Source organism: Stegodyphus dumicola, chromosome 6, assembly GCF_044657685.1.
Source record: "Stegodyphus dumicola isolate Sdum_Otavi_A_Nest chromosome 6, ASM4465768v1".
Taxonomy (NCBI): domain Eukaryota; kingdom Metazoa; phylum Arthropoda; class Arachnida; order Araneae; family Eresidae; genus Stegodyphus; species Stegodyphus dumicola.
In genome coordinates, this window is record NC_140773.1 from 6,764,376 (window position 1) to 6,791,664 (window position 27,289).

At 31.8% G+C, this 27,289-nt stretch overlaps 1 protein-coding gene and 2 non-coding genes across 5 annotated transcripts in view; all 3 read left to right on the top strand.

Annotated features, from left to right (window-relative positions):
- Nucleotides 1-559: 559 nt before the first annotated feature.
- TRNAL-CAA (transfer RNA leucine (anticodon CAA)) lies at nt 560-675 on the top strand. The gene is made up of 2 exons: nt 560-597; nt 630-675. It is a non-coding gene; the product is annotated as a tRNA-Leu (tRNA).
- Nucleotides 676-6,711: 6,036 nt separating this feature from the next.
- The window catches only part of LOC118181461 (putative RNA-binding protein 46), a 58,531-nt gene continuing 37,953 nt past the window's right edge, over nt 6,712-27,289 (top strand). Inside the window, exons 1-2 of one of the 3 annotated variants that reach the window (XM_085818023.1) lie at nt 6,712-7,048; nt 26,903-26,950. In XM_085818023.1, coding sequence (XP_085674149.1) covers nt 7,016-7,048; nt 26,903-26,950 — 81 coding nt within the window. In that variant the 5' untranslated portion in view covers nt 6,712-7,015. Of the gene's footprint in view, nt 7,049-23,319; nt 24,004-26,902; nt 26,951-27,289 lie in introns of those variants that run through there. The other 2 variants (XM_035350609.2, XM_035350610.2) reach the window with 2 other exon arrangements.
- On the top strand, nt 21,904-21,975 carry TRNAS-GGA (transfer RNA serine (anticodon GGA)). Its single transcript has one exon. It is a non-coding gene; the product is annotated as a tRNA-Ser (tRNA).

The following is a 27,289-nucleotide window of genomic DNA, read 5'->3' on the forward strand; positions in this document are numbered from 1 at the left end:
ACTACTGACAAAGTTTCAGGCTCTTCAGTATTAAGCTGTATCGTTCATATTTCTAAATTCTTTGAGAATAGAAACAGACTTGCATTACTTATGTGGCAGATGCTACTTTTACGATGCTTACATTAATTATAAGGCCGATAATTTGTTGATCAATAATACAACTTGAATAGTGGCATTTCCAAAACCTTTTATGGAATAATCAGGATTGTGGACCTTATAGGGTTAATCTAATATACATATATATATATATATATATTTAAAAGATACGACTTAAAAAGATCTCTATAGTAGAATGTATAATAAACCACTTGCTGGTTTTAAAAAATGAGGCGCACTGAAGTGTAATTATCAGTAGATGGCGCCATTGATGCTGAGTAACAAAAGCTTAAAAGCTACATTAAGTCAAAGATTCATTACTGACGAATATCTAATCATATAATCTCATATTTTTCAGAATTTCTGATTAAAATAATACTTAAATGCAATAGTAATTTAAATAATAATTGCGCCATTTCAGGATAGTTTGGTTTTATAATAAAATTTTACTTCTCGGTAGTGTGTCAGGATGGCCGAGCGGTCTAAGGCGCCAGACTCAAGGTTTACCTTCCCAGTAGGACTGGGGTTGAGAGTTCTGGTCCACGAATGTGGGCGTGGGTTCGAATCCCACTTCTGACAGTTCTTTTTTTATTTTTCGTATATAAAATATTAAATTTATTTGTACTTCTGTTCTTTCCCCTCACGTATTATTTTGTTTATATAGGTTTTTTTCCTTCATAATCAGCCAACAGTTCAACAAATATCAGTGTGTAATATAAAATTCAAAGCATTCGTAATAATTATCAGTATCCGAATAATTCTGTATTTGATTCTTCCTTCAAAATAGCTTATATTTATTTAATGCAAGCTATTTATAACACATATTTTCTTTGGATTAATATGCTATGCTAATTTTCTTCTAAAGTGCACCTATGAAAGCCATATTTCAATAAATTATTTTATTTTATTATTAGTAGCAATTACAGTAGTTAATTGAACTTAAATATAAAATATATATATAAAATAATTTATTAAACTTATTGTATTGCATGAATAGCTGAAGATTTACTTTCGATATTTACTTATTGAGTTAATTACTCTGCCTAACTATATCGTTTTGCTTTTTGCTTTTCTGGAGAAGTGTTTTTGACTGCTTTTAAGTGCTTTCCGTGGATTACTATAGAGGATGTGATTCTTGATTTCCTAGCTTCCTGCCTATATTGTAATATATGTGTATTTGAGCTTGTGTATCCATGTTTGTGCTTATAAATTTAAAAAAAAATATCCCCCCCCAAAAAATATACTATACCAAAAAATGATAAAAAAAAAAACTAAATTAACTAAAAAATATAAAAATTATTTATATGTATGTATATGGTATCTTCATATTTATCTTTGTATGTATTTTGTTTGGCCACTTGCACCTTCTGAACTTTTGTTTTCAATAGGAAAGAACATTCTGCAGCTATAGAACATTCTGCAGCTTAGGAAGAACATTCTGCAGCTAACGAACTTTAAATCTATGTTGACATTTTAATTGCATGAACTGTTGCAATAAAGGGCATTTCTTTTTTACCATCATATTCGCACTTACCTTCGCTCGTAGACCACCTCGACCTTCTAGGCTACTGGTAGTTCGGCCTAGCTTAGTCTCTGTCCGCTTCTCTTCTGCTCGACTTTTCTGCAACTGCTACAAACTTTTGCTTATCCTCCAGACAAGACTTATACCTTATGTTCTTCGTTATGAACTTTTCCATTAATTATGAACTATAATTATTCGAAATTCGGCTACAAAAGTTCTGTTGGGGTAGCGCTGTCTGCCGCGGGTACCTGCATCGCAAACTCCATTTTGCCTGACCCGAAGTTCGCTCTACTTCCTCTTTGCCAGAGTGGAAAACGTTTGGTTCTAAAATTTCGTAGTATCAATTTAGAGCGCCCTGAATGTTGCTCCCGGGAACAAACGCCCCATCTTGCCCCTTCTTAGCCATTACATATTTGTTAAGTTTATCTCCATGTTGTTCTATAATGAAAAAGATCCAATTTCATATTGTGTTTTTTAAGCTGTGGCTATATGTTTAAATTCTTTTAGTATATTTTAAATAATTTCATAATTTAATTTTTATACGTTATTTATAATACACAATTTACTTTATAAACTACACAAAAATAAATGAAACAAAATAAGAAGACTTATAACAGCCTCTTTGGAATTATTCATTGCATAAAAATAAATTCCTTTTTTTACTGAATAGTATTTAAATTGCTCTAAAAATTTTACCGCTGTTAACTGTTGCTAGGTGTAGCATACTGATTGCACCGGCTCTGAGCCCTATCCAGTATCACGCAATATTGTCAAAGCATATCAGGGAATAATAAAAATTGCAAGCATTTTCACTAATGTTGAATTTTATTAATTTGCAATTTATTGAAGCACCAATGTAATTTATGAATTTATTTGTGTGAAAATATTTGATATACTATGTACCGTATTATTCCGACGTATAGTGCGCACCTATAACTTCACACTACATTCTTTAATTTTTAAGTATATTCGCCCTATAACGCACAAGCTTTTTTCGAAATATATCATGTCGGTCTAGAAATAGTGGGTGAATGGATAATAAAAGCACTGAATGAAATTAAACGTGACATAATTAAAAAGTAAGTATATATGACAATGGCATAATTAAAAATTATTCCTTAAATAGAAACAATATAAGCACTCGAATAAAAACTAAATATAAAATAATTGATTTTAAACATTAATTATGGGTTTTCATCCGCAGAGAACCCGTTGGCGCTTCGGGAGCGAACCCGTTGGCGCCGTTCCATTTTTACTCGCCAAGCTCGCGTTTCATCGACGCTTGAGGCGAGCCGTAAACGTGATACTTTGTAAACGTGATTTTTAGTGCATGTAAATTCTAGTTAGCAGACTAAACAATATATTAAGCATATGGTAGTAAAAATTCACAGATAATAAGCATGTAGATGTAAAACTAACAGGTTAAACGTGATATACGGAAATAAATTGGTATTAAATTTAAACAGAAATTAATTATTAAATTATTAACTTTTGTTATGAATTTTGCTGATTATGATACTTCTCATTTTAACCTATGCCATTTGACATAAAATCAACCTGCTACTTACTAAACCGCTAGCCTGACCAAGTATGTGACATTATGAGACAAAAAAAAAGTTACATAAAGTTAGTAAAATGTAAATGTCACTTCTTTCAAATATGCCCAACTATTATAAGTGTAAAATATTTAATGCTACTTGATCAATTACTTAAAGTTTATTTCATTTTCAAACTTATTAATAATTATGTTAATTCATGTTTAGTAATAATACATACTACTTATGGATCTATTTTATTTTTAGGATGGTATTACAAATGTGAAATGCAGGCATCGCTAATATTTTTAATTGAATTTATTCAGTTCGCGTTTACTCATAGGTCCTGAATTTTTTTTCATTAATGGTCCTTAATTTCTGTGTGCAGAAATGTGTATGAAGTCTGATTAACAGTTTTCAGTATTTTTTTTTTTTTTTTTTATGTTACTTGCATGCAGGTTAAAGCAATTTACATTGAAACAAATACCCATCCTTTTCATAATTTATTTCACAATACTAATAACCTTCAACAGTAATCAAATTTTCTTCAGTAGCATTGTTAATAAAACTTGAACATTACACATTTCATTACTTTTCAAGAGTCATTTGAACTATATTCCTTACACCAGCAGTGGTTTGCTAATTTTTATGACCATGGGAATACATCAAACTATTCTGTCACAGATAATCAGTAATAAATAGTATTTATTATTAAAATTTAATAATCTATTTATGTCACACCTGCCATCCTCTGAAAGGTTATTTTAAGAAAAGCATTAACAATATATTGTTACAATTTTACGCCAATCAATCAATTTTTTTAAAAATTGATTTATTATCATAGTTTTAGGTGAGAATAAACAATAATAAAAATAAAAGCATTACTTAATTATTTAAAACGCACATTTTTGCGGAGTACGAAAACGAATTATTTGAGCGTTTCGAACCTCATGGTTCTGCGTGCGTACAGCTGTTAATAATTAAGAACACAACGTGAACAGCCGTGTTACAAATTAGCATTCACCCCTCCCGCTTTATTTTCTTCCTTTCATCCCGAACCGAGAACCGGGATCTACGAAAATATTTCTATCTATTCGTTGTTAAAAAATTAAGAAAAAAAGTAATAAATAAAAGAAGAATAATAGAAATCTGCAAATGCGAAGAACCACAGTGATAACGAAACAAAATGGACGCAAGATGAATGGTTGCAACAAGCGAATAGGTTGAATCCGCTGGGTTACCAGATTTTAACTATTATCGCCAAATTTGGCAATGTTTACATTCACCGGGTTCTCTCCGGAAGTGCTTCCTTAATTATCGTTGAAACAAAGCACTGAGCAATGTTTAGTACAGCAAAGTAATGAATTATCAGTTTTAAAATTTGTATATTTTAATTTCTTATTTCTTTTAACTCGAAGCAAAATTACGTTATATAATGACATAAAAAGTTAAAATGAAAAATGGGCGGAAGTAGGAAATACATAAATATTTTACTAGGATCTCGTGTTATTGGCAAATACCTTGTGCTGCCATCTATGATCGAAATTAAAAACTAACCTTTGAAATAGAGGGTCTCTGTTATCCAGTCTAATTGTAGGAGAAGCAAAACACTGATAACTAAAAAGCATGGATATTACAAAACTGACAATTTTCATGCATATTGTATGTGTTAGTTTCTTTAAAAAATCAGTAGTTTTACTAACTTTTGAGAACGTTTAAATATTTGTCAATTCTTGCTGCGTATTCTTCGAAATGCTCTTGCATCATTGTATTCGAATACCCTTTGCGCTGACAGTCCAGCTCAATAGAATCGCCATGAAATCATTCCTCAATGTTTTTCCAACCGACATTCGAAGACTTTTACATTTTCACTTTTCTGACATGTAATGATTTTTTTACACTTAGATAAATATCCGATTTCCATATTAGGAAAAACATTTCTTCATGATCGAACAAGTGTTATTAGTTTGCGACGAAAAGTTTGCTACTTCGTACACATTGCATCCAATACAGTTCCTATTTCAGAATTTCATTAAGGAAGAATTATGAAAACACGAGCTAATCCTTGGAATTAAACATAAAGACGCAGTTCAATGTTTTTTGGTGGTGTATTTAATTATGGCAAAGCACACTAGGGCTATCTGTCTAAGGGGAGGGATGCCTTCGTGAAGGACTTTCTAAGGGAAACTGGCTCGTATACACGTTACACATGGGGAAAACCACGAAAACACCCATGCAGCCAGCCCGTTCGCAGGATTCGAACCTCGGGCCGAACTACCAGTGTTCACCGACTTAACTGCTCGGCCGCTGGTGGGCCAATGTTTTTTGGAGCATGCTGACTTGCAGACTTGTCGCGTAGCCCTGAGTGCCGTGGGTACCGCCGCTGACGCAAACTGTATAATCCGCAACCGGAATTATCCAGACTATATTTAAGGCCCACCAGCGGTCGAGCGGTAAAGTCGCTGAACACTGGTAGTTCGGTCCGAGGTTCGAATCCCGCGAACGGGCTGGCTGCATGGGTATTTTCGTGGTTTTCCCCATGTGTAACGTGTATACGAGCCAGTTTCCCTTAGAAAGTCCTCCACGAAAGGCATCCCTGCTCTTAGGCAGATAGCCCTAGTGTGCTTTGACATAATTAAATACACCACTACACCACACCACCAGAGTATATTTATATTAGTTTAAGAAGCTATCAGGTTGTTTATTTACAGTTAAAATAATTTTAACAAAGAGAAAAAAAAAAAATCACAATCTGAAAACATCAGTCTAATTTGCTGTTAACTTACCACAAATCAAGCTTCAGTATGTCAAACTTGAAAAGAGCATAATAAAAATTTTCAAGTTATCGAAGACTCGATTTAATGAAATTTTCATCAAACTGCTCTTGAAAAATTGCAGTAAATCTTCCCAGACACCAGAATAAACATATTTTGGCAGAACAAATTGGATACTACTGCGCACTTAAATAGTGTTAGTTATTTAGGTACATATAAAAAGTATTGAAACATAATTCAAGAAATCGAGATTCTCAGTCATATATTTACATCCAAAAAATGTTGCATACTGTTCTATGAAATCATGAAAGCTCTTATAGAGAATTGAAAGACAAAGGTCTTGTTCAGAGCAGTAATAAAACTTAATTTCAGTAATAAAAATTATTGTTAGAGAGTAGAAAAGTACGTTCCGATACATCTATTTTAATGTCCTTTGATGCATTAGTCGGTGTAAGATTACACAGAATTCATTTAAAAATTTGTTCGATTTAGAATTCAGATTTCATCCATTGCTTGAAATCGTAGAGCTTCCAGGATTTAAATTTGGCAGTTATAGGTAACAGTGAAGGAGTGGTAATAAGGGAATAGTTGGAATTTTCTCTGTTCTTATTATCCTCCAAAAATTTTTCTCGTTAGAATTAAAATAATTATTTTTCATTAAATTTTTATAAATCAAGATTTCAAAGAATTAGTCATCTGCGAAAAGATGCAAGCGGGGGGGAATATAAGGTTTGAAATATGTTAATCTGCTATTGGTCCAGATGCAAATAACGGATAAAATATTACAAACTGTTTATTCTACCAATTGCTTGCGGGGCGCCACTGTATGCCCTTATATGGTTCATTTGAAGGTCACACTCGTTATTTCACTCAGACACTGGGATATTACTTTGGAATAACTACATATGAAATGAAATCAACTGAAACTGTATTCTTTATGTTAGAAATAATGAGAACAAATCGTATGAAGAAATTAACAGGCACTTGTTGCCAAGAGAGCAACTTTCTGATGGCGACCAGTGACCGTTGCGTACTTCGAAGCCGTTGGCAATACAGAACTCCCGTTCCCGTTAGTATCCAAGGTCAGTATGATCTCTGAGACATATCTTAACGTAAATAAGGTATGGTAAGCGTTTTTCTATCGGTTATGTTTAATTTAGTTGTTTATTAGTTTAATTTAGTTGTTTAGTAATTATAATCAGATTTGTTTCCTCTAATTCTGAATATACAATCATACTTTTGTTTGCCAAGAAACAATGTACGTATTCTGATTATCATTTTAAGTGGATGATAATGCTAATTTGCGTAAGATTATTAATTAAGAAAATTATAAATTTAAGATAAAATTATTTAGTTTGATGTATTTAATAACCAGTAAAATTTAACATTCGTTTTGGGCACATTTCATGGCTCAAATGCAAAATTAATATGGCTTTCTGTTTTTATTTTTTTTTTTTATTTTATTTTTGTAATACGGTTTAAAATGTTTACTTTTTTTGAATTCAAGCACAAAATTATAAAGAGATGAAACTTTATTTTTTATAATATATTTTATTTGGTTGTAAAAGTAAAATAGATGTTCTCAGAATGGAATAGAGTGCCATTTGAATGTCCTCAAAGTCATTTCGTTTTGACATTATATCTTGTATAGTGAAACCGTCTCGTTTGTCAATACGGATAGAAAAATGATGGGTGTAAATAATAAAACTTGTCCATGCTTTATTTTTACTTTGTACATCCTCAGAAATTACGTTCTTATAAACTATACTGTAACCTTCAGACATAATCTCTGAATCTATAAAATACCGATGAGGGGCAATAAGAAACTTATATCATCCTTTTTGTGCTCTTTTCAGAAAGCTTTTATGAAAATGCAAGTGAATGTGTGTTTTATCTTGCGCAAATCAAAAATTAATTTTCATTTATATTCAAATAATTTTCATCACAACAGGAGCTAGTTTTCTATAATATTTTAATAACCTTCATTATTACAGTAATAATTTTAATTTCGGCAAATAAATTTCAGTTGCGATTTCTTAGATAGTGGTATTTTCTGTTTGTGCTTTTAAAAAGAACAGTTTTGCTTCTATATTCTGAGTAATAAAAAAGTCTTTGATGCGATTGTTGACAGAGTTTATGTGCTAAGTAGGATTTACCAGTTATCCTAGATTTATAAAATAATTCTGCAGCTTTGCGCCAGATTTTTAAATGAGAATAATTTTCAGTCTAATTAATCAGTTTTCTCGTGCAGTTAACTAGGTTTCTAACCTTCATGGTTTTTCCGCTAAATGCGTCATTTTCAAAAGAAAGAATTTTTCAACTATGAGCAAGATTTGTTCTCCAGAAGTCGATTCTAGGTGTCAACAATAAAGGAAATTTTAATTTGAAAGCGAACTCCAAACATTCATGCAATGGCATTTACGACCATTCAAAATCCAACAGAGTTTCTTAAGAAAACATCTAATAAAAAAATGTACAGAAAAGTTAGAATCTCAGCCCTCCATATCCTCCTCATTTTTCAATAGATCATGCAGTCTACTTTTTCAATATCTTGAATATTTTGTTGTCAATTTTTTTTTTTTTTTTTCTTTCTATTCCTTCATAGCAACTTTTGTCGGTAATGTGTCTAGTTTACGGTAGGGCCTGGGCGCTATTTTGAAAATTATCGCTAACCACTAAGATGACCCGTTTACTGCTCATCATGAATATCGCTTTTATTGCTCATAATAATGTCGCCAAATCCCGTGTGTACCATATACTAGGATTAAACCCTTCATCTATCATGCAGGCTTGTATAACGTATGTATGTGGTTAACTGTTAATTAAATTAATTTTTTATGAAGTGGATATGGGTAGTCGTGAAAAATTTTGAAGGGGGTGGGAGATTGGTGACAAATAATTTAATTTTTTGTTTTAATTTTAGAGCAGTTGTGAGTGGCTTATAGAACACGATGATGTAATAATACAAAAACACTATTTCTATACATTACATTAATCAGTACAAAACGCATTTTTTACCCGATTCCCGAAATATCATGGCCCCCTTTGAGAATACTCATGGTTCTGGATTCTCGTTCCTATAATACAGTAACTCTAGTTATAAATATATAGTTATGTGTTATAAGTGAAAATTTATATCATTATTTGTCAATGCCCTATTAATGTAAAATACGGATAATCTTTAGAATATGGTAACAGGTAGTTTGGCGACATTTTGGTTAGGCGATAGAGGTTACTATCTAGGACTTAAACAATAATCTGAGAAGTACACAGTTCGAATCACAGATTATTTTGTCTCAGAGAAATGAAAGATCATAAGATATGTAATGTGACATTTTCTGGAAAATTCCGATCGCGATTTTAGCTAATAAGCACTTAGAAACAATTTCGCTGCTAAAGTGCAGAATCGCCCACTTATTTGTTTGGCGCTTTTTACAAGAGTAAGAATTGCATTTTTGTCAATTTTCTTTGACTTTTTAAGTGAAAATAGGTCGATGTGTACATGGATACCGTGTATGTGCAATTCTTAAAAACGCGGCAAGCAGTTTGGGATTGTGCACTTCACCCAAAATTCTATTGCCGACTTTTCATCATGGGCAATTCCCAAATTGTTAAATCCATAGGATATAAAAAAAAAAAAAAAAAAAAAAAAAAAAAAAAAAGGATTTAAAAATTAAACTAGTATTTCAATGGCGTCTTAAGAAATATAGAACTATATAAACTTAAGCAATCTGAAGTCAGCGCGTACGCTAGAGTTTTACTTCGTGAAAACAAAATGGCGTCCAAAACAAAACTAGCAGGTTGCTGTAGCAGGGTTGATCGCCAATTTCGCCAAAAAATCGCTAAGTTACCATAATGTAAACGCGGCAAGCAGTTTGGGATTGTGCACTTCACCCAAAATTCTATTGCCGACTTTTCATCATGGGCAATTCCCAAATTGTTAATTCTATAGGATATAAAAAAAAGGATTTAAAAATTCACCTAAAATAGATGTATTACGGTTTTTAGCTGCTGTATGCTTCACATTTATCTCATAAATGTGCATTTCTAATCTTCAACAATCTGCTCAGTTACGGTATTCTGTCTTAGCTTTTCTAAAAAGTTCAACATAAATCTTCGTTTTCTTAAAAAAATTTAATTACTTTTTCCCTATTATATTCGTGGTAATTTTCCGAAAGGCGAAGTTAAACGAAAAGATTATTTAATGCAAAATTACCTGCGTTTTTGTTTTTCCTCATGAGCAATTACTAGCAAGAAATATGAACAGGAACTGTTTCGGAATAAATAGAAAATGTGAAATTTTACTTTGAGAAGTTATCATTTAGTAATTTCACATTAAGTTAATCATAATTTCGTTCTGTACATGTTCGTTCACGTAATTCTGCGTGTAGCGATATTTATCCTCTTTGTAGAAACATGATTATAATTGAAAGAGCAGTGCAAAATTTATTTGGTATTATTTCATAAAATAAAAGTGTGGTTATATTTGTCTTGAAACCAAAATAGGTTTAATCCTAGTATCCGGTGCACAAGGGATTTGGCTACTTTTGGCGACTTTATGATGAGCAGTAAAAACGGGACATTGCGATGAGTAGTTAACGGGTCATTCAAAGAAAATATATAGTTAAACATAGTATATACTATGCATATAGTATATATACTATGTTATATACACACATAGTATATAGTGTATAGTATATATATAGACGTTCTTTGGATCATTTTTGGTGTTGGCGATAATTTTCAAAGTCGCGCCAAGGCTGCACCGCATACTAGGATTTTACCCCAAAATACAATAAAGTAATACTTATCCTTTTAACAATTTATTTATTTTAAACTTTTAGAGTAGGAATAATGCTATAAAGAAGAGTTGGTGCCTGGAAAATCCGAGCTTCTGAAGCTAATTCCCGTAATTACTTTACTTTTTAAATAATAGTTTAAAGCATGTTAATAGTACCCTCGGACTCATTTATAAAAAGTCTGTTATAATGAATTTATTGCTTTATTAACCTGTTCGCTTTAATGACCCATAAATTTTACCTCAAAAGATGTAAAATACATCTATATTTCCAGGCCACATTGATTTTTTAACGATTTTGCCCCCCCCCCCCCATTATTGCTTTAAATTCATCTATCAAGAAGCGTTGCACACTACTTTTTAGACTTCAACGGTGGTTTTCCTGTCGTCTATATTGTTTCTTTATAATCTTCAGAAGACTGTTTTAGGGATTTCTTTTGCCTGCGAGAAGCACTTTTGTGTACTGTTATAGAAAAGTGGATTTTTCTTGATACAGTACGTTTGTTTTTGTTAGCTGTGTCTCCCTAAATGTAGTAGAAGCTTTGTTAATTGGGCTTCTAATCAAATGAAATCTCTGTTAACCGAATCGGCAGTCAGTTTAAAGAAATAATTGGGAAAATGTACCATCATTAGAAAGGGTACAGTAAAATCAGTAACATTTGCGAAATTTATGGGTGATTGATCTTTCAGTCTTTGGATGGATCATTTCATAGAACAAAAATTAAAATTTGCATCCTTTAAAATTTAGTCTATTAACCAAGTTCTCATTATCCGAGGTGATTACGGCCCAGTTTCCTTAAATCATTCATGGAATTCCGGAGTTCCGCGAGTCAATAGAAAAATAAGAAAATAAAATTATAACACTGGTTTACTGGAAATTATTAACTAAAAAATCTGATGTGTACACCACATGACTTCCTTGTATTGGAATATTAAATTGGAGTATTAAGTTCATTTTTTCTTGCATTTCATTTAAACTTACTGGATTGAATTAAATCTAATTCGCCGACAGCGCATAAACCACAATAGAATAAATGCATTCTTTAAAATTCACTCTAGTATTTGTTTACCATAGCGACACTCTGGCGCTAGATTAACTTAACAGTATTAATAATTATATAGCAGTTAACTTATATAATAATTATATAACGGAAACTAATCCAATAATTATATAACAGTTAACGTATATATTTCGTTCATATTATAACTCATAATGCACAAAATTTATATCATTTAAAGAATAGAATTATCTAATCGTTGCCACATGTTCTATTCAAATACTATAATAAAGCTAGAATGATGTATAAAAGAAATTAAGCAAACAAAACAAAAAAGAAACAGTTTTTCACAGACGATTGAGTATTTCTCATTCAATGAATTCAGTTCTATATTAAAAATTACGAAGTAAATCTCAAACACTTATTCCTCGAAATAATTCCAGAAAAAATTAAGCATGATTTAATTGGCAATAATAAATGAATGCGTTATCTTTGTTGTTGCGAAAATAAGTTTTTCTAGATTGGCAACAAATCCACTAGTCTCCTGTTTCAAATGTAAACATCAATGGCCGCCATTAAAAACAGGCTTAGCGGTACTTAAACAACTTTAAAATTCCTGATAATTCTAAAAATATTGCACACAGATTTACTAAAGGCATAAAATCCTTAACCGGAAGATAAAAACAACATAATTCAATCATTTTTAAAGCAAAAAATGTACAATTTACAAACATATAAGAGTGAAGAAACTGAGATCACTGAGCCGGGTAACAGAGTGGATATATATATATAAATATATTTATATACGTTTGGTGCGGCCGATTGCAACCAAAATACGAGGTGCACATCTACATGTTATAGCAGTTCCTATATACAAAATTTCAACGTTCTGAGGCTACTCGTTTTTGAGTTATGCGAGGCACGTACGTACATACGTTCGTACAGACGCCACGAAAAATTCTCTTCAGAATTAATTTTAAAACAGTTTTATAATTTTTTTGAAGGAAAAGAGTATTTTATTCTGTCCTTACGTACAGATATCACCTAAAAACATCGTTAAATTGCATTCGATAGCGGTCAAAATTGATATTTTCGTTGAAATATACTGCCTGAAACTTTTCGCGATTACAATACTTCCTTTTTACTTCGTACAAGGAAGTAAAAAGATAAAGATACATTTTCAATTGAAGAAAACTATAAGGGAATATTTCCCAGACGTGGAAACTGTGACAGGATAAAAAATCTGTTCGAGTACAACGATCAATCAGACGGCTTGTCAAAGAAGAAAAAGGAAGAACTTACTGACATAACAACGGATCCACTAAAATTTAAATTTAAGCCAGAGTAGCTCCTAAACTTTTGGTTGCGACACCCAGAGGTCTCTCACCCGTTATAAATACAGGGTGTTTATAAAGTCCCGGACCCATTTTGATGTTTAATAACTCATAAAATAATAAAGATAGATTAAAATTAATAACATAAATGGTTAGATAGACTCAAAAAGTTTCCTGACTCTTGTCAATGAACTTCCACGTGTGTCCCCGTCGTCGCACGGAGAATATCAAGTCAATTCACCTGTGCTTACACTTGTGGTGTGTGCATTCTCTTTAATATCCGGTCGAATAAAACATCACTTACAAAAGTACTAGAACAAGCACATCAAAAGTAAACATAACATTGCAATAGTCGCCAAAAACAAAAGAGAGAAAAATGCAATTAATAAGCAGACGATATTTAGAAAAGTACAGATATTTAGACTGGGAAATGAAATTATCTGAAATTAACCACACGCGCAGACGATATTTACAAAAGTAAAGATATTTAAAAGAGAAATATAAAAGAGAAATATATAAGTTATTCCATCAATAAATGCCATAAGATTGTTTATATCTTCATTATTTTATGAGTTATTAAACATCAAAATGGGTCCGAGACCCTGTATTTTAATGCCATTCATTCTAAACAACGTATTTAAGTGGGAAAAAAAAATGTTCTCAACGTATGTGGCAACAAAAACAAAATATAGAACGAAATTAAAAGTAGAAAATGACAGACGACTGCATATAACTTCAACCGAGCTAAACTTCGATACTTTGTGTGAAAACATGCAGCCACACCCCAGTCTATAAATTTAATGCAAGGATGGATGACACCTGAAGCACAAGTCAATGCTGTTTATGAGTAAATTTATTTATTTATTTTAAATTAATTTTATAATAAATTTTTTAATACCAAATACAGTACATTTCATTAATTGTGTTTATTTAAAGTACCTACAGCAAAATGATCTATTTTACGTATTATTTTAAGATATATTTTTCTGAAGGTGGAATGGGGTTTCTCTAAAAAACTTTATAGTTCTAAGGGTTCCCTGAGCTACAAAGTTTGAAAACTACTGCCTTAGATAATCGAGGTTCTACTGTAATATCACTTGCTTAATTGTCTGTCTTACCTCGAGCAGATCACTTTGAAATCTTTAAGAGTTGAAGACCTCCTTGAAACAAATTCAATAGCTTCTACAGAACAGTTTTTGGTAAGTTAGGAATTTCTAATGCCAAAAATTTGCATTCTGAAAATGGAGTAAGAAAAAAATGTTGCTAATTTGTAAAACTCAGTTTTGACTTTTAATAAAAGGAAGGTAACCGTGATGACTAGAGGACTGAATAAAATATATGAAACGACTTTTTTAAACATTTTTTAATTAAAGTCAGAAAGTTTCTAGTAAAGAAAGATTGACAGTATTTACTTGAGAGGACAAATCTTAGAAATATTTTTTTCTTCCCTAATATGGAAATCAAACTTCTGGCATGTTTCCAACAAGAAGTCTACCTTCAGTAGGTGAACCGTATCCGACTACATAAAAATTCAATTCATTAAACTTCTCTTTGATTTAAAAATCCAATATCAAATTAACGATCATTATCACTTTACTAATCATTATCACTTCAGTTATTAATGATCAGTATATTCATTATTAATAATTATTACTGATCATTATCACTTCAAATCATGACTTTGTTAACAGTTAAGAACTAAATATATAATATAAAAATCTATCATTCTTAGCAATATGATATATTTGTAATATGGAAGATAATTAAAAAAATTGACAAAAATTTAAAAAACAACTAAACTTAATAAATTATTTTAGAAATTCTCCCATTAACTTCATTTGAAAGATCTGAGTTTTATATCATAAGACAGATTTCAATTTGTCTTATGATATAAAATTGAAATTGTGTGCTGAATAAACACTATTAATCAAGGACATGTGAGAAAAATTCAGCACTAATTAAAAAGGATTCATAATGTTGTTTTTACGGTTTTTTTTTTACATTTATAAAGTGATTTCACTAACGTAACGAATTTTTGACACTGTTCTTATGATTTTACTATAAACGAGCATTACAGTATGAAATAATACTATTATCTTACAACTTAAAAACTTATAATAAATACTTAAAAATAACATACTTAGAAAATGGAATTCTGCGTGAATTTAGATGGCCTGGTCAGCTTCAAAGTCACGTGATTTGACGTCACGAAAGGCGTCTGAACTTTCATCCTCGCGCTGCACTGTAGACACTGCAAGCAAAGAATTCCTACGTTAGTTTGTGTGCTGTTTTATTAGCGTTGCACTGTGTTTTTTCATTACTCATGCATTTTTTATTTAAATTTAAGTTTAGTAAAGTACGTAGTTATGCTATTTTGGTTTTTAAATTCACACTGATAGTTAAGTTTACTTATTTCTTTAGTATTTGTTAATAAATATAGCTATCAACTTCTATTTAGAGCTAAAATTAGTTAAATCTTCTTTCATTCCTAGACGATGTTGCATTCCAGGCTGCAAATCGAATTACGATAAAACCAATAAATATATACAAGTATTCAAGTTTTCGAAAAATACATTAAAACGGGATTTCTGGGTAAAACAAATCCCAAAAGCGTTGTATGTGAGAAATATTTTTGAGAAGATGATATTTTTCTGAACTCCTCAACTTCCCCTCGCATCTTCTCGCCAGGATGTAAATTTAAAGTTATCATTCGGTGCAATAATTTATCAAAAAACGAAAACAGTGTTAGTTAAGTTTGTAAAGGACACCCTAAACTATAAACAATGCTTTTCCATGCACCTTTTTTGTTGTCCAAAATACTTATCTCAGAATCTGACCTCTCCGAGGATGACCACAGACGAAAAAGAGCCAATGTGGATAAGCATATTTTTAATGAATTTTTGAAAAAGGACAAAATTGCATCTTTTCCGGATTTTTCTTCTTTATTATGGAATAAACTAAACATTTCACATATAATTTCACTTAAAATCTGTTGACGAAAATTAAAATTTTATTACTGAGTTTTAAGGGGACTCGTACACCTTAAAACCCATAAGATGTTCGAATAGGTGACTGTTGCAAGAATTGGGATAACTTATTTATTTTAAAAGCAATAACTACCAACTTTTTACAGCTGACTACATAATATAGCTGCTTTCTGAAATAGTAATCAGAAAGTTTGTGTTGCCACAAATATTTTTATAATTTAATCCGCTTTGTGACAACATGTTTCGTCATGTTTCCACCTTGCGCGCATAGTTTAAAACATTCTGTTTCATAATTAAATTCCATATTTAATATATAGCTTTTATAACATTTGAAAACGACTGTGAACCTAAAATTCTAAAAATTTCATGTTAAATTTTTATTTTATTTTGAGTTGAGTTTATAAAATGTATTTTATTAAAAAAAATTTTAATGTTTTCGTCCATAAAATTTTTCAATATTAAAATATTCATCAGATTGTTGGTTCAGTTAGAAAATAGTGCCCATATAAAGAATTCCATGAAATTTCAAGTATGTACCATTAGCCATTTTTAAAATATCGTGCGCGCAAGGTGGAAACATCGCGAAATATTTTGTCACAAAGAGGATTAAATTACAAAAATATTTGTGGCAACACAAACTTTCTGGTTATTAGTTTCCAATGCAGCTATATTGTGTAGTCAGCTGTAAAAAGTTGGAAGTAATTGCTTTTAAAATAAATAAAATATCTCAATTCTTGCAACAGTCACATATTCGAAGATCATGAGGGGTTTAAGTGTATGAGTCCCCTTAATCTACAGCCTAAAATTGGGAAAAGTATCTATAAAACAGTATAAAGTCCGTAATCCGGACGTTCATTATCCGGAATGATCTATAATCCGGACCTCAAAGCCACAAACCTTTTTGGTATGCTTTACGCATGCGCTTATGCATTTACGCATGTACGTTTAATGTATAACAGACGGTATAAGCTAGGCTAAAATTATCTTTACTGATTCTAAGGCATTTCAGTTAATTTTGCAAATTGCGCTGTTCCTTAATCTTCTAATTGGATCCGGCTTATTATTTTTTGCAGACTGTTAGAGCAATCTTATAAAATTTAAGCTTGAACTTTCGATTATGTCAAAAAGAGTTTCCAAATATGGAGCTGCCAAAGGATCACAAAGCGAAAGCATGTTTCGATGTACCGCCTCCGATAGTGAAGAAAGTGACAGAGAGGTTATTGAAAACGAAAAAATTTCGATTGACAAGTTAGTCGGTATTCTCGACACAGCAATTACAGGACTTGAACAGTGGAACCAGGGTTCATACGGTCCTTAAATTTTTTGAAATCGATTTTTGGTCCTTAAAAGTCCTTAATTTTGGCCAAAATCAGTAGAAGGTCCTTAATTTTAATCATCTGAAATTTCTCTGTTTTTACGACTGCCATTTTGAGTGTGAATTAGCATGCAATTGTCTCAGATTATTCAAAATTCTCAGAATATGGTGCATCAGTTTCTCTACAAAATAAATTTTACCCTTTTTCCTCCCCCCCCCTTTTTTTTTTTTTTTTTTTTTTCTTCAAAATATTTCTGGCTCTTTGCTGTTACAGAATTGGTTGGAATAATTTTTCTTTAGTATTTTTGACATTGCAGCATGGAAAGTTTAGAAGGATTTGAAGGCAAGATTTATAGACCCACGATTCTAGAAGATTCCAGAAAAATGTGACAAAAGGAAAAATGTCTCCATGGTATTAATACATAATTTCTTACTTTTTGGAGAACATCTGGAAGAACGATGGAAACATAATATTTGAATGTTTTACTCCTGATACTAAAATCTTTTTTCTTAACATGTTTATCTTCCCTTTATTTTCTCTACTTTTCACTAGACAAAAGCATGGAAAATATCAAAAATGCTTCTAATCTTATCACTTGGGCAGGCATTATAGAAAGAGATTTTTTTATTAATAAAGAAATTGAAAACTTACAATTTAAAAGATTCGTCTAATATGTCTAAATGCATCGTACACAGAGCTGGTGCTATGCATTTTCCCACCTGATGCAATCTTTGTGTATCCTAAATTCTGCTCCTAGTGCCTATCTAAATTCTGCTTCCAATGCCTGCTCTTAATTCTAAAAGTTTTGCCATTCCTAGATTTTGTTGTTCTGTGTGTCACTAAATTCTAAAAATTCTGCCACACCAGCTGTGTAACCGGCCTTTACCATATATATTTCATATTTCTTCTGAATGTTCGTAATACTAAAGAAATAAAATTAGCCGCTTTTCCTGTACATTCTAAATGCATTTAGTATTTTTTAGAATAACAGAAATCCTTAATTAAATCCAAAAATTCTAAAATTAAAAGGAAACACGCTGAAGAAAGAAACCGAATATATGAAGAAAATTATTCTTCAAAGATATGTTCAGTTATTATGCAAATTACCCGATTGTTTATCATTTCAGCCTTTACTATAACTTCCCATTTCTGTTTCCTCATATGATAGGGTTACTGAGCTAGACTTATAAGGTATTTCTCCCACTTCCCTAGCGTGCCTTCGTGGTGTAACGGTAGCAAGCTGGGCCTGTATTCCAGAGGTCCGTGGTTCAATTCCCGGTGAAGGCAGTTGCATATTTTTCATCTTTTCTGCTTCCAAAACTCCTAATGACTCTACAGTTTAAATTAAATTATATTATCTTTGACCACTAGTCCACATTTTTAGTTTGAATTTGACTGTTCTTGTTTAATTACGTCAACGTGAGCTGTAATTGACTTTGTTAGCATCAGAACATGCGTTTATGTGCTAAGTTCTTTGTCTGATATGGTAGTTACTTTCAGATACAGTGATAATTTGCTTCACGTCTATCGGGGGGGGACTATTTAACTTTTACAAGATCAAGTAAACCCTCATAGGTACATTGTGGAGAGGTTGACAAGTTAGGAGATAAAACACACAGAAACTAGCGAGAATATTGGTTTGCATATTGAGATAAATTTCTAATTATTGTCAAAAAAGATCGATAATTAAAGAGAAGGAAATTGATATAAACTAGGCAAAATGTTTGGGAAGGTTTGTAGAGACACTAGGTATTTTTGAAAGCAGGAAAGATTTAAAAATTAACAACGCTTCGCCGGGAATCGAACCGCGGACCTCTGGAATACCGCTACTAGTGTGCAAACCACTGCACCACAAAGGGTCGCCAAAAAGGTGAGAGAAATACCTTATATACTCCCCCTTTTAAAGGGCGACTGGGGATTTTAGGGGATCCAATCGCCAAATCCTTTGTGTGGAGAACCATCATCCAACACCCATCAAGTAACCATCAACACCATCAAGTAAAACCTATTCTTTGCATCTACTGAGACTTATAATATATATGAAATTTTTTATCACCTCTGGCACTTTAATGGCTTATTGGAACCTTAAAGTATATATTAACTGGGTTACAACTGCTGGAACTCTACACAAAGCTATGACATTAACTGCATTAAGCAGAGCTTGACTAACTTTCAATGCTTGCCAACCGTGCCTACATCAGGCCTTTCAGGCTTGTTCCAATCAGCAAGTCTCTCTATAGATAAGCAGCAGAGGGACAACATTCAGTCTTTTGTTATGAATCATGCTGATTATGATCTCACTTCTCATTTTAACCTATGCCATTTCACATAAAATCTCCTTACTATTTGCTAAACCTCTAGACTGACCAAGTATGTGACAAAATGAAACATTAAAATATATATATATATATCAGCATAAAGCTAACTATTAGTAAAACGTAAATGTCACTTATCTTCTTTTAAATATGTCCAACTATTATAAGTGTAAAATAGTTAATGCTACTTGATAAACTGCATGAAGTTTATTTTATTCTCAAACTTATTAATAATTATAAGTTTAGTAATTCATGTTTAGTAATAATGCATACTACTTAGGGATCTATTTTATTTTTAGGATTGTATTACAAAAGTAAAATTCAGGCATAGATAATATTTTGAATTGAATTTATTCAGTTCCCATTTGCTCATAGGTCCTTATTTTTTTTCATTAATGGTCCTTAAAAGTACTTAATTTCCGTGTGCAGAAATGTGTACGAACCCTGTGGAACTGAACAAGAAATTATGTCTGTTTATAGAATTAAAGAAAAAGTATTAGCACAAAAAACGAAGTAACTTAAACGACTTACATTGAAAGAAATGTTTAAAAGGAAACAAATAAGGTTTTTTTTTTTTTTTTCTGTGTTTGTGTGTGTGTGTGTGTGTGTGAGTTTTGATATCCTTTAGATCATAATTGCTCTTTATTACATAAATTACGGTTTCATATTTTTAATTGTATAATTTCTGCTTGCCATCTTACCAGATTTAAATTGATGATCTATAATCCGGAAAAACCCCTAATCTGGAATCGCCGAAGTCCCAAGGAGTCCGGATTACGGACTTTGTTCTGTATCACTTAACATGAATACAGCTGTGTTTTTTGGAACAAGAAGCTGTTGAAATGGGGAGTATTTAAAGTATTTTAAATTTAAATACTAATTTTACTTTACGGATTGAATTTGAAAACATTTAGAGTAATGTCAAAAGAATAATAATTAGAAACATTGAAATCAAACTATGACTTATCAATATATAACTAGGAAGCATACGTTGAATAAAAATCACTTGAGAACCTGAGGAATAGAACATTTTATTTTGGAACAAATGAAGATGTGTAATGAAAGTTGAAGTGGCTAGAAGATCCTGGTCTTTGCTTATTCGTTATACATTATCCCACCAGCCACCGAGCTGTAAAATCGCTGAACATTGGTAGTTCCGACCTGGCTCGAACCGAGGCAAAGGGGGCTGTATGCGAGGGTATTTTCATGATTTTCTCCATGTATAATGTGCATATGAGCCAGTTTTCCTTAGAAAGTCCTCCGCGAAGGCATCGCTCAGACAGATAGCCCTGGTGTGCTTTGCCATAATAAACTAAATCAAGTCAAATCAAACCGTTATACATTAAGTAAGCTGCTTTTTATAGTTGCCTCTAAAGTAATCTGCCTTCCATCCATTGACCATCTCTGAAAAATCCTAGGCCTGTTAAAGCTTGATGTATCAACGAACAAAAAAGCTAACTGCATGTATGTAAAATGTAAACTTAAAAAATTACTGGAACATGAAGAATTCGTGAATTTATATATTGATGAAGTTCGAGTGAAAAAGATGACATAGAAAGGGAAAAAAAATTAATTGGCTTCCCTCAGAATCTTGCAAGTATTGAAGCAACATGTGTTCAGTCTTTTATGATTTCTTCTTTAGTATCTCTACGTATAATAAAAGAAAGAGTCTGTGGTTGTGTGTGTGTGTGTGTGTCTTTCGTTCGCGCTGCGCGTAAACTAATAGACCCACTGCTACGAAATTTGCTACATAGGTGCATCTAGACAAGAGCCAGTGCACCTCGAAGCGATTTTTTCGAATTAGAATTTTTTTTAATTTTATGTTTTGTGACGAAATCATGTCATTTTGAGGCATAATGGGCTATAGGAAAGCGAGATTTTACTTTACACGCACTCCATTTTCACATCGTCATGAAACGTAGGCACTTAGCTATTTTACGTACTTATAAGGTATTTCTCCTACTTCCTTAGCGTGCCTTCGTGGTGTAACGGTAGCACGCTTGGCCGGTATTCCAGAGGTCCGTGGTTCAATTCCCGGCGAAGGCGGTTGCATATTTTTCATCTTTTCTGCTTCCAATTAACCTAATGACTCTACAAGTGGCGCCCGAAATAAAAGGGTTGTGGATGATGATTCTCCGCACCCAGGATTTGTCGACTAGGTCCCCTAAAATCCTAGTCGCCCTTTAAAAAGGAGAGTATGTAAGGTGTTTCTCCCACTTCCCTAGCGTGCCTTCGTGGTGTAACGGTAGCACGCTGGGCCGGAATTCCAGAGGTCCGTGGTTCGATTCCCGGCGAAGGCGTTACTAATTTTTCATCTCTCCGGCTTCCAAAAAATACCTAATGTCTCTGCAAATATTGTATTGACCCATGCTTTTCTGAATAATTGAGCATTCAGATAAAACTATAAAATCGAAAAATTTCGATAAACCCAGTATTCTATCACTCTATTAATTAGTACTCTCATTTTAAAATTTTCACAAATTTATCTAGTATTATAATTTTTAAGATTATTTTTGTATAGTGAATTTACGAAGAAGAGAAAATGTGCTTTATTTGTGTTACATAATTTATTATATAATAGCTAATACATACAATTTTAAGAATAACATAAATTCTTTAAGCATAAAAGATGCAAATGATTTTGCCACATTAAAATTTATATTAAGAAAATCAAAATGAAATATTTTATTATGTACTTACTAAGTTTCTGAAAAGTGTCTTTCAGTATTTTTTCTCTGGTAACATTGATTAAAAATTTTCTATTGTTTATTTTATAATAATTTCTTCCCCCCCCCCGCCGCAGTGTTACCTAGTTACCTCATCAAGCTGGTGTTCATTATATTCCGATAAATCATTTATACGGCTTCAATACGAAATTTTGCATGTATTTTCTTGCTTCAAGTCTTCATTGCAAATCTTTTATTATTGAGGAAAACAGTGTATAACAAATGCATGTCTTAGATAATACGGACAATATACTTATTGAAGTTCTATTATACTAAGAATTTTGTAAAAATAGCAAAAATTCGATTTCCTCCGTACGTTTTTATAGATTTTACTAATGCTGCATAAATTCATTAATATTGCATAAATTATATAGTTCCCTAATGTTACATGAATTAATAAATTCTATATAAGAACTAGCTTGTAAGGTGTTTAACTTTTTAGTGAATCCTCACATTCATTTCTCAGCTACATGTACAGTTTTTTTAAAACTATAATTCTGTTTGTATGCTCATTAAGTTGTTCTCTTCCTCTCTTCCACTACAAAAAAGCAACTAATACGGGTTACTTATATTAATTTTAAAGTATCTCTTTATAAACACTGAAATCTTTCAAGAACGAGGTTTCATTTTCATAATAAAAATATACAAACTTTATTTACGAATATTAATGTCAGATGGCGTCTTAAAACTCTGTTTATAAAATTTAGAGTTAAATGATCATGAGGTCATGTTTCGCGCGAAGGGGCGGGGTTGCAAATTAAAAGGTCCAATGACCAATGGTTTTTTATATTTCCACCGCTAGATAGTGCAAATTCTATTGGTAATAAGCGTATGTAATACCTAATTTTATTTGCGGTTATTAATAATTTGATTTGGGCGATATTTTCAAATTCTTCCTGCATTATTTCGAACCTACATCCTTGAAGCATAGGCGAAGTTCTGAAAATGGCTGATATCTTCGTTCGAGATGCAAATTTAGTAGCTTTAATCGAAAAAACTGGTTATAATATAGTTCAAGAGAATGGTCAACGAAAGTATGGTCCTCCTCCAGGCTGGGTTGGACCTCCTCCACCCAAAGGATCTGAAATTTTTATCGGAAAATTACCAAGAGACGTCTTCGAAGATGAATTGGTTCCGTTATGTGAGCAGTTTGGGAAAATCTATGAGCTCCGTTTAATGATGGATTTTAACGGAAATAATCGTGGATATGCTTTTGTAACATATACAAATACTGAAGATGCTGGAAAAGCAATAAAAGGCTTGGATTGCTTCGAAATCAGACGAGGGCGCCACATTGGAGTTTGCAAATCAATCGACAACTGTCGCTTATTCATAGGAGGAATTCCGAAGGATAAAAGCAAAGAAGAAATTAAACATGAAGTTAGTAAATATACGGAAGGTGTATCTAAAGTTATTCTCTACAGCAGTATTTTGGATAAAACAAAGTACAGAGGCTTCGCTTTTGTTGAGTATGAAAGTCATAGGGCAGCCGCTATGGCAAGGCGTAAATTGATAGCCGCAAATATTAAACTTTTCGATCATGAAATCGCTGTAGACTGGGCTCAACCTGAAGCTCAAGTGGACGATGAAACTATGAAAAGAGTAAGTATCAATCTTTTCAAATGCATAATAACGCATTATAATTCAAATTCTAAACTTTTAATGGAAATACAATGCTTCTTACATAGTAATTAATTAATTCAATCCTTTTTTGTTTATTCATAGGAAAATTTAGAGAAGAATTGAATTAAGTCATAAGGTTTTTTTATAATTTTAATTCGTCTTCCATCTTAATATTTTGGACAAAAATGTTGTGTGAAATAGAATTTATTTCGCAATTAAATTCTCAGTCTCATAAGATGATGACTGATGAAAGCAGATATCTACGAATTTAATATACTAATATGCTTTTCTTTTTCATAGAATTCTGTAATACTCGTACTTTCAAAAAGTATATTGTTTACTAGATAGTTTATTAACTGCGTCAAAACAGGCATGCTTTATTAATTAACTGAACCTGCAGTTTTACTTTTTGAAAGATACGAGCTTACTTGATTTTCCATTAATTTAATTTTATTGTTAAGCATTGTGATCAAAGATGGATATTGTTTTCAATGAAGACAAAGCTATTAAAGCTTTAAGTCTTCGTCTTATATGTCGTATGCAAACATAGTTATCTCTCAATAAAACTAGTCATTTATGCTAAATGTTTTTGTGTGCTAATGTTAGTTAATAGTTAATGAATAAAAAAATATGTATCTCTGATTGTACCCATTTCCCATAGACCACAATCTCTGAAAATTAGCAATATTAGAAAACAAATAATCGCTTTTATTAAGTGACCACCTGCACAAAAATCCTTTAGGGTCGTAGGTTTCCGCTTGTTGAAATACAAGCAAGATCGAATATTTGAAAGATTCATTAAATTTCCCTAATATAAGAAAGAATAAATAAAAAATTAGTGAAGAAAGCATATATAAAAATCAAGATAAATATTTATTTTAATTTTCACATTTTTTTCCAAAAACTGATTTAAGCAAGTCTTAATACTTAGATTCAAATTTTATTAGGTTTCATAATCAAAGAAAAGGTTCAGAGGGTTTATAGAGATAAACGACAACATTTGTTTTCTTCAGAACCAAATTATTTTTATCAAGAGAAAAATTTTTTTCTAAAAGGAGACTGATTACGTGGAATTCCACGTAATTTGAGGATAAATCCAGACGATAGGCTGAAATTTATAAATTCTCCAAGTTAGCGGCATCTCGCACACCCATTAACAAAAAAATATTTACACAAAGCTGATTCAAATGTAAATATTCTTTGACCAGATAACATGACGCTATTTCTTGGTTTCTTCCTTGCGTAAAATTTTAATAAAATTACAGTTTAATTTTATTAGTTCTTCAAAGACGTGCATTCCATTTCTTGTGATGAATGCAATTGTAAAACGCGAGATGTTTAGAATTATGTTACCTACGCTAAGTATTTCGTTGTAAATAAATTTTAGGAGGGTGGGAAAAAATATTTTGCTGTTATAACAGTTGGAACCAAAATACTAAGGAGAAAACTTAATCAGGGAGGAATAATGTGTTTCTCTGTTAAGGTTCTTGTGTTTTATCTCCTAAACATACGGAACAAAACGTCTTGCAAAATGCAGAAATTTGAGAAGATTATTTTGTAAATACAGAAAGAGTTAGTGCTGAGTTTCGCAGTTGGTCGGTCAGATATTTAGATAGATATCGGTATAGGTCGGTCAGATATTTAACCCATGTAGAATTCGACTTAGCCCAATTCTAGGTATGTAAAAAAAAAAAAAAAAGTTTAAGGAAAAGATTTAGTAGACATTTTCTGTTGAAAATATATTAAAACGTAGAGTTATATTAATTGAGTAAGACAAAGCAACTTGAGGGCTATCTGTGTATGGGAAGGGATGCCTTCATGGAAGACTTTTTAAGGGTAACTAGCTCTTATTCACGTTCGTGGGGTAAACTAATCATCCAGCCAGTTCGCTAAGATTTGATCGCAGGTTGAACTACACTGCTCAGCGACTTTACGGCTGGGTCGCTTGCATGCATATTAAAACGACGTGAGAAATATTTATTTAGCATATCTTAAGTTTATTGAATTCAATTGTTTCTTATCTGACTTTTTCTTAGTAAAATCGCGACCCTACTGTTATGGCAGACATGAAATTTTGCAAAATTTGTTTTGGAACAAAATTTGTATTTTTCTACTCGCATTTTAACATATTAATAAGTTTTATTTGATATTTAGGAAATTTATTGTTCGTAGTATTTTATAAATGAATTTCCGTTCGAAAAATTCTTCGAAACTGCATTCTTACACTGTAAGCGAAGATTGTTCATTATAGTTGGTGTTGGGTTGTATTGTCAGCACTCTTATAACGTTTAGTAAAAATATTTAGGCTGCGAGCCCCTGCAAGTGAAGATAGATTCTTTTAATGGTTTCTTTTTAGTTATATTACAATTAAGGGTCCACAATTACTTTTCTCAACAATATTTGTCAGTAAATTATATTTTGTTTACTTTTATTGTTTAATAAATTATTATTTATTTATACTGCGGTGGTATGAGATTTAGCTACAGCCGGAAGTTAGACAGCAGTGAGCTTGTCACTCTGTGGGCAGAAAGACTTAGCAGGTGCAAAACAAAACAGCAGTCTACTTTCTCTGTCTCTGTTGCTAGGCAACGTGACAAAGAAACTTTGAAAATTCAGTTTTGATAATATTTTGAAGAAAATTTATACGCAGTATCAAAGAATAGCAAAAGACGTATATTGCTAAAATAATGCTGAATTGCTTGTAATTAGCTTGAACGAAGGATTATTATATCCTTTGGCTACGAAATCTAGCATCGAGATATGTTTTTTAGCAAATATTTGGATTCATTCTAATTTTTTTTTTTTTTTTAAATTATTTGCTAATGATGATATCCCCTTTTTTTGTTTAGATTTGAATAACCTTTTTATATCCTTATAGTATGTGCGATCTGTGGAAAAGGGCTTTTTTATGTCTTCCAAACTCTCGGTATGTATTCATCCGTCTGTGTTTTTAATTTAAAACGTACGATGTGCATGTCATGTTGCTTGAGGCAATGCATCTTCTCTCTTTTCTTTATTACTTCCTTTACGTAATTCTTCAACTAATGAGAAAACTTTTCATTTACTATGTTAACAATTTCTTGTGCATTTCAGACTTTCTTGACTTTCTTTGGCTTATGCTTTCCCATGTATTTGTTACTTATCTGGTGTTTTATGCGATTAAAAAATGCTTGAAATATGTCCTTGCATGTGCATGATTTAAATCTATCGCCTTCTATTTGTGCTGCTTGTATGTAAAGGTTATATATATATATATATATATATA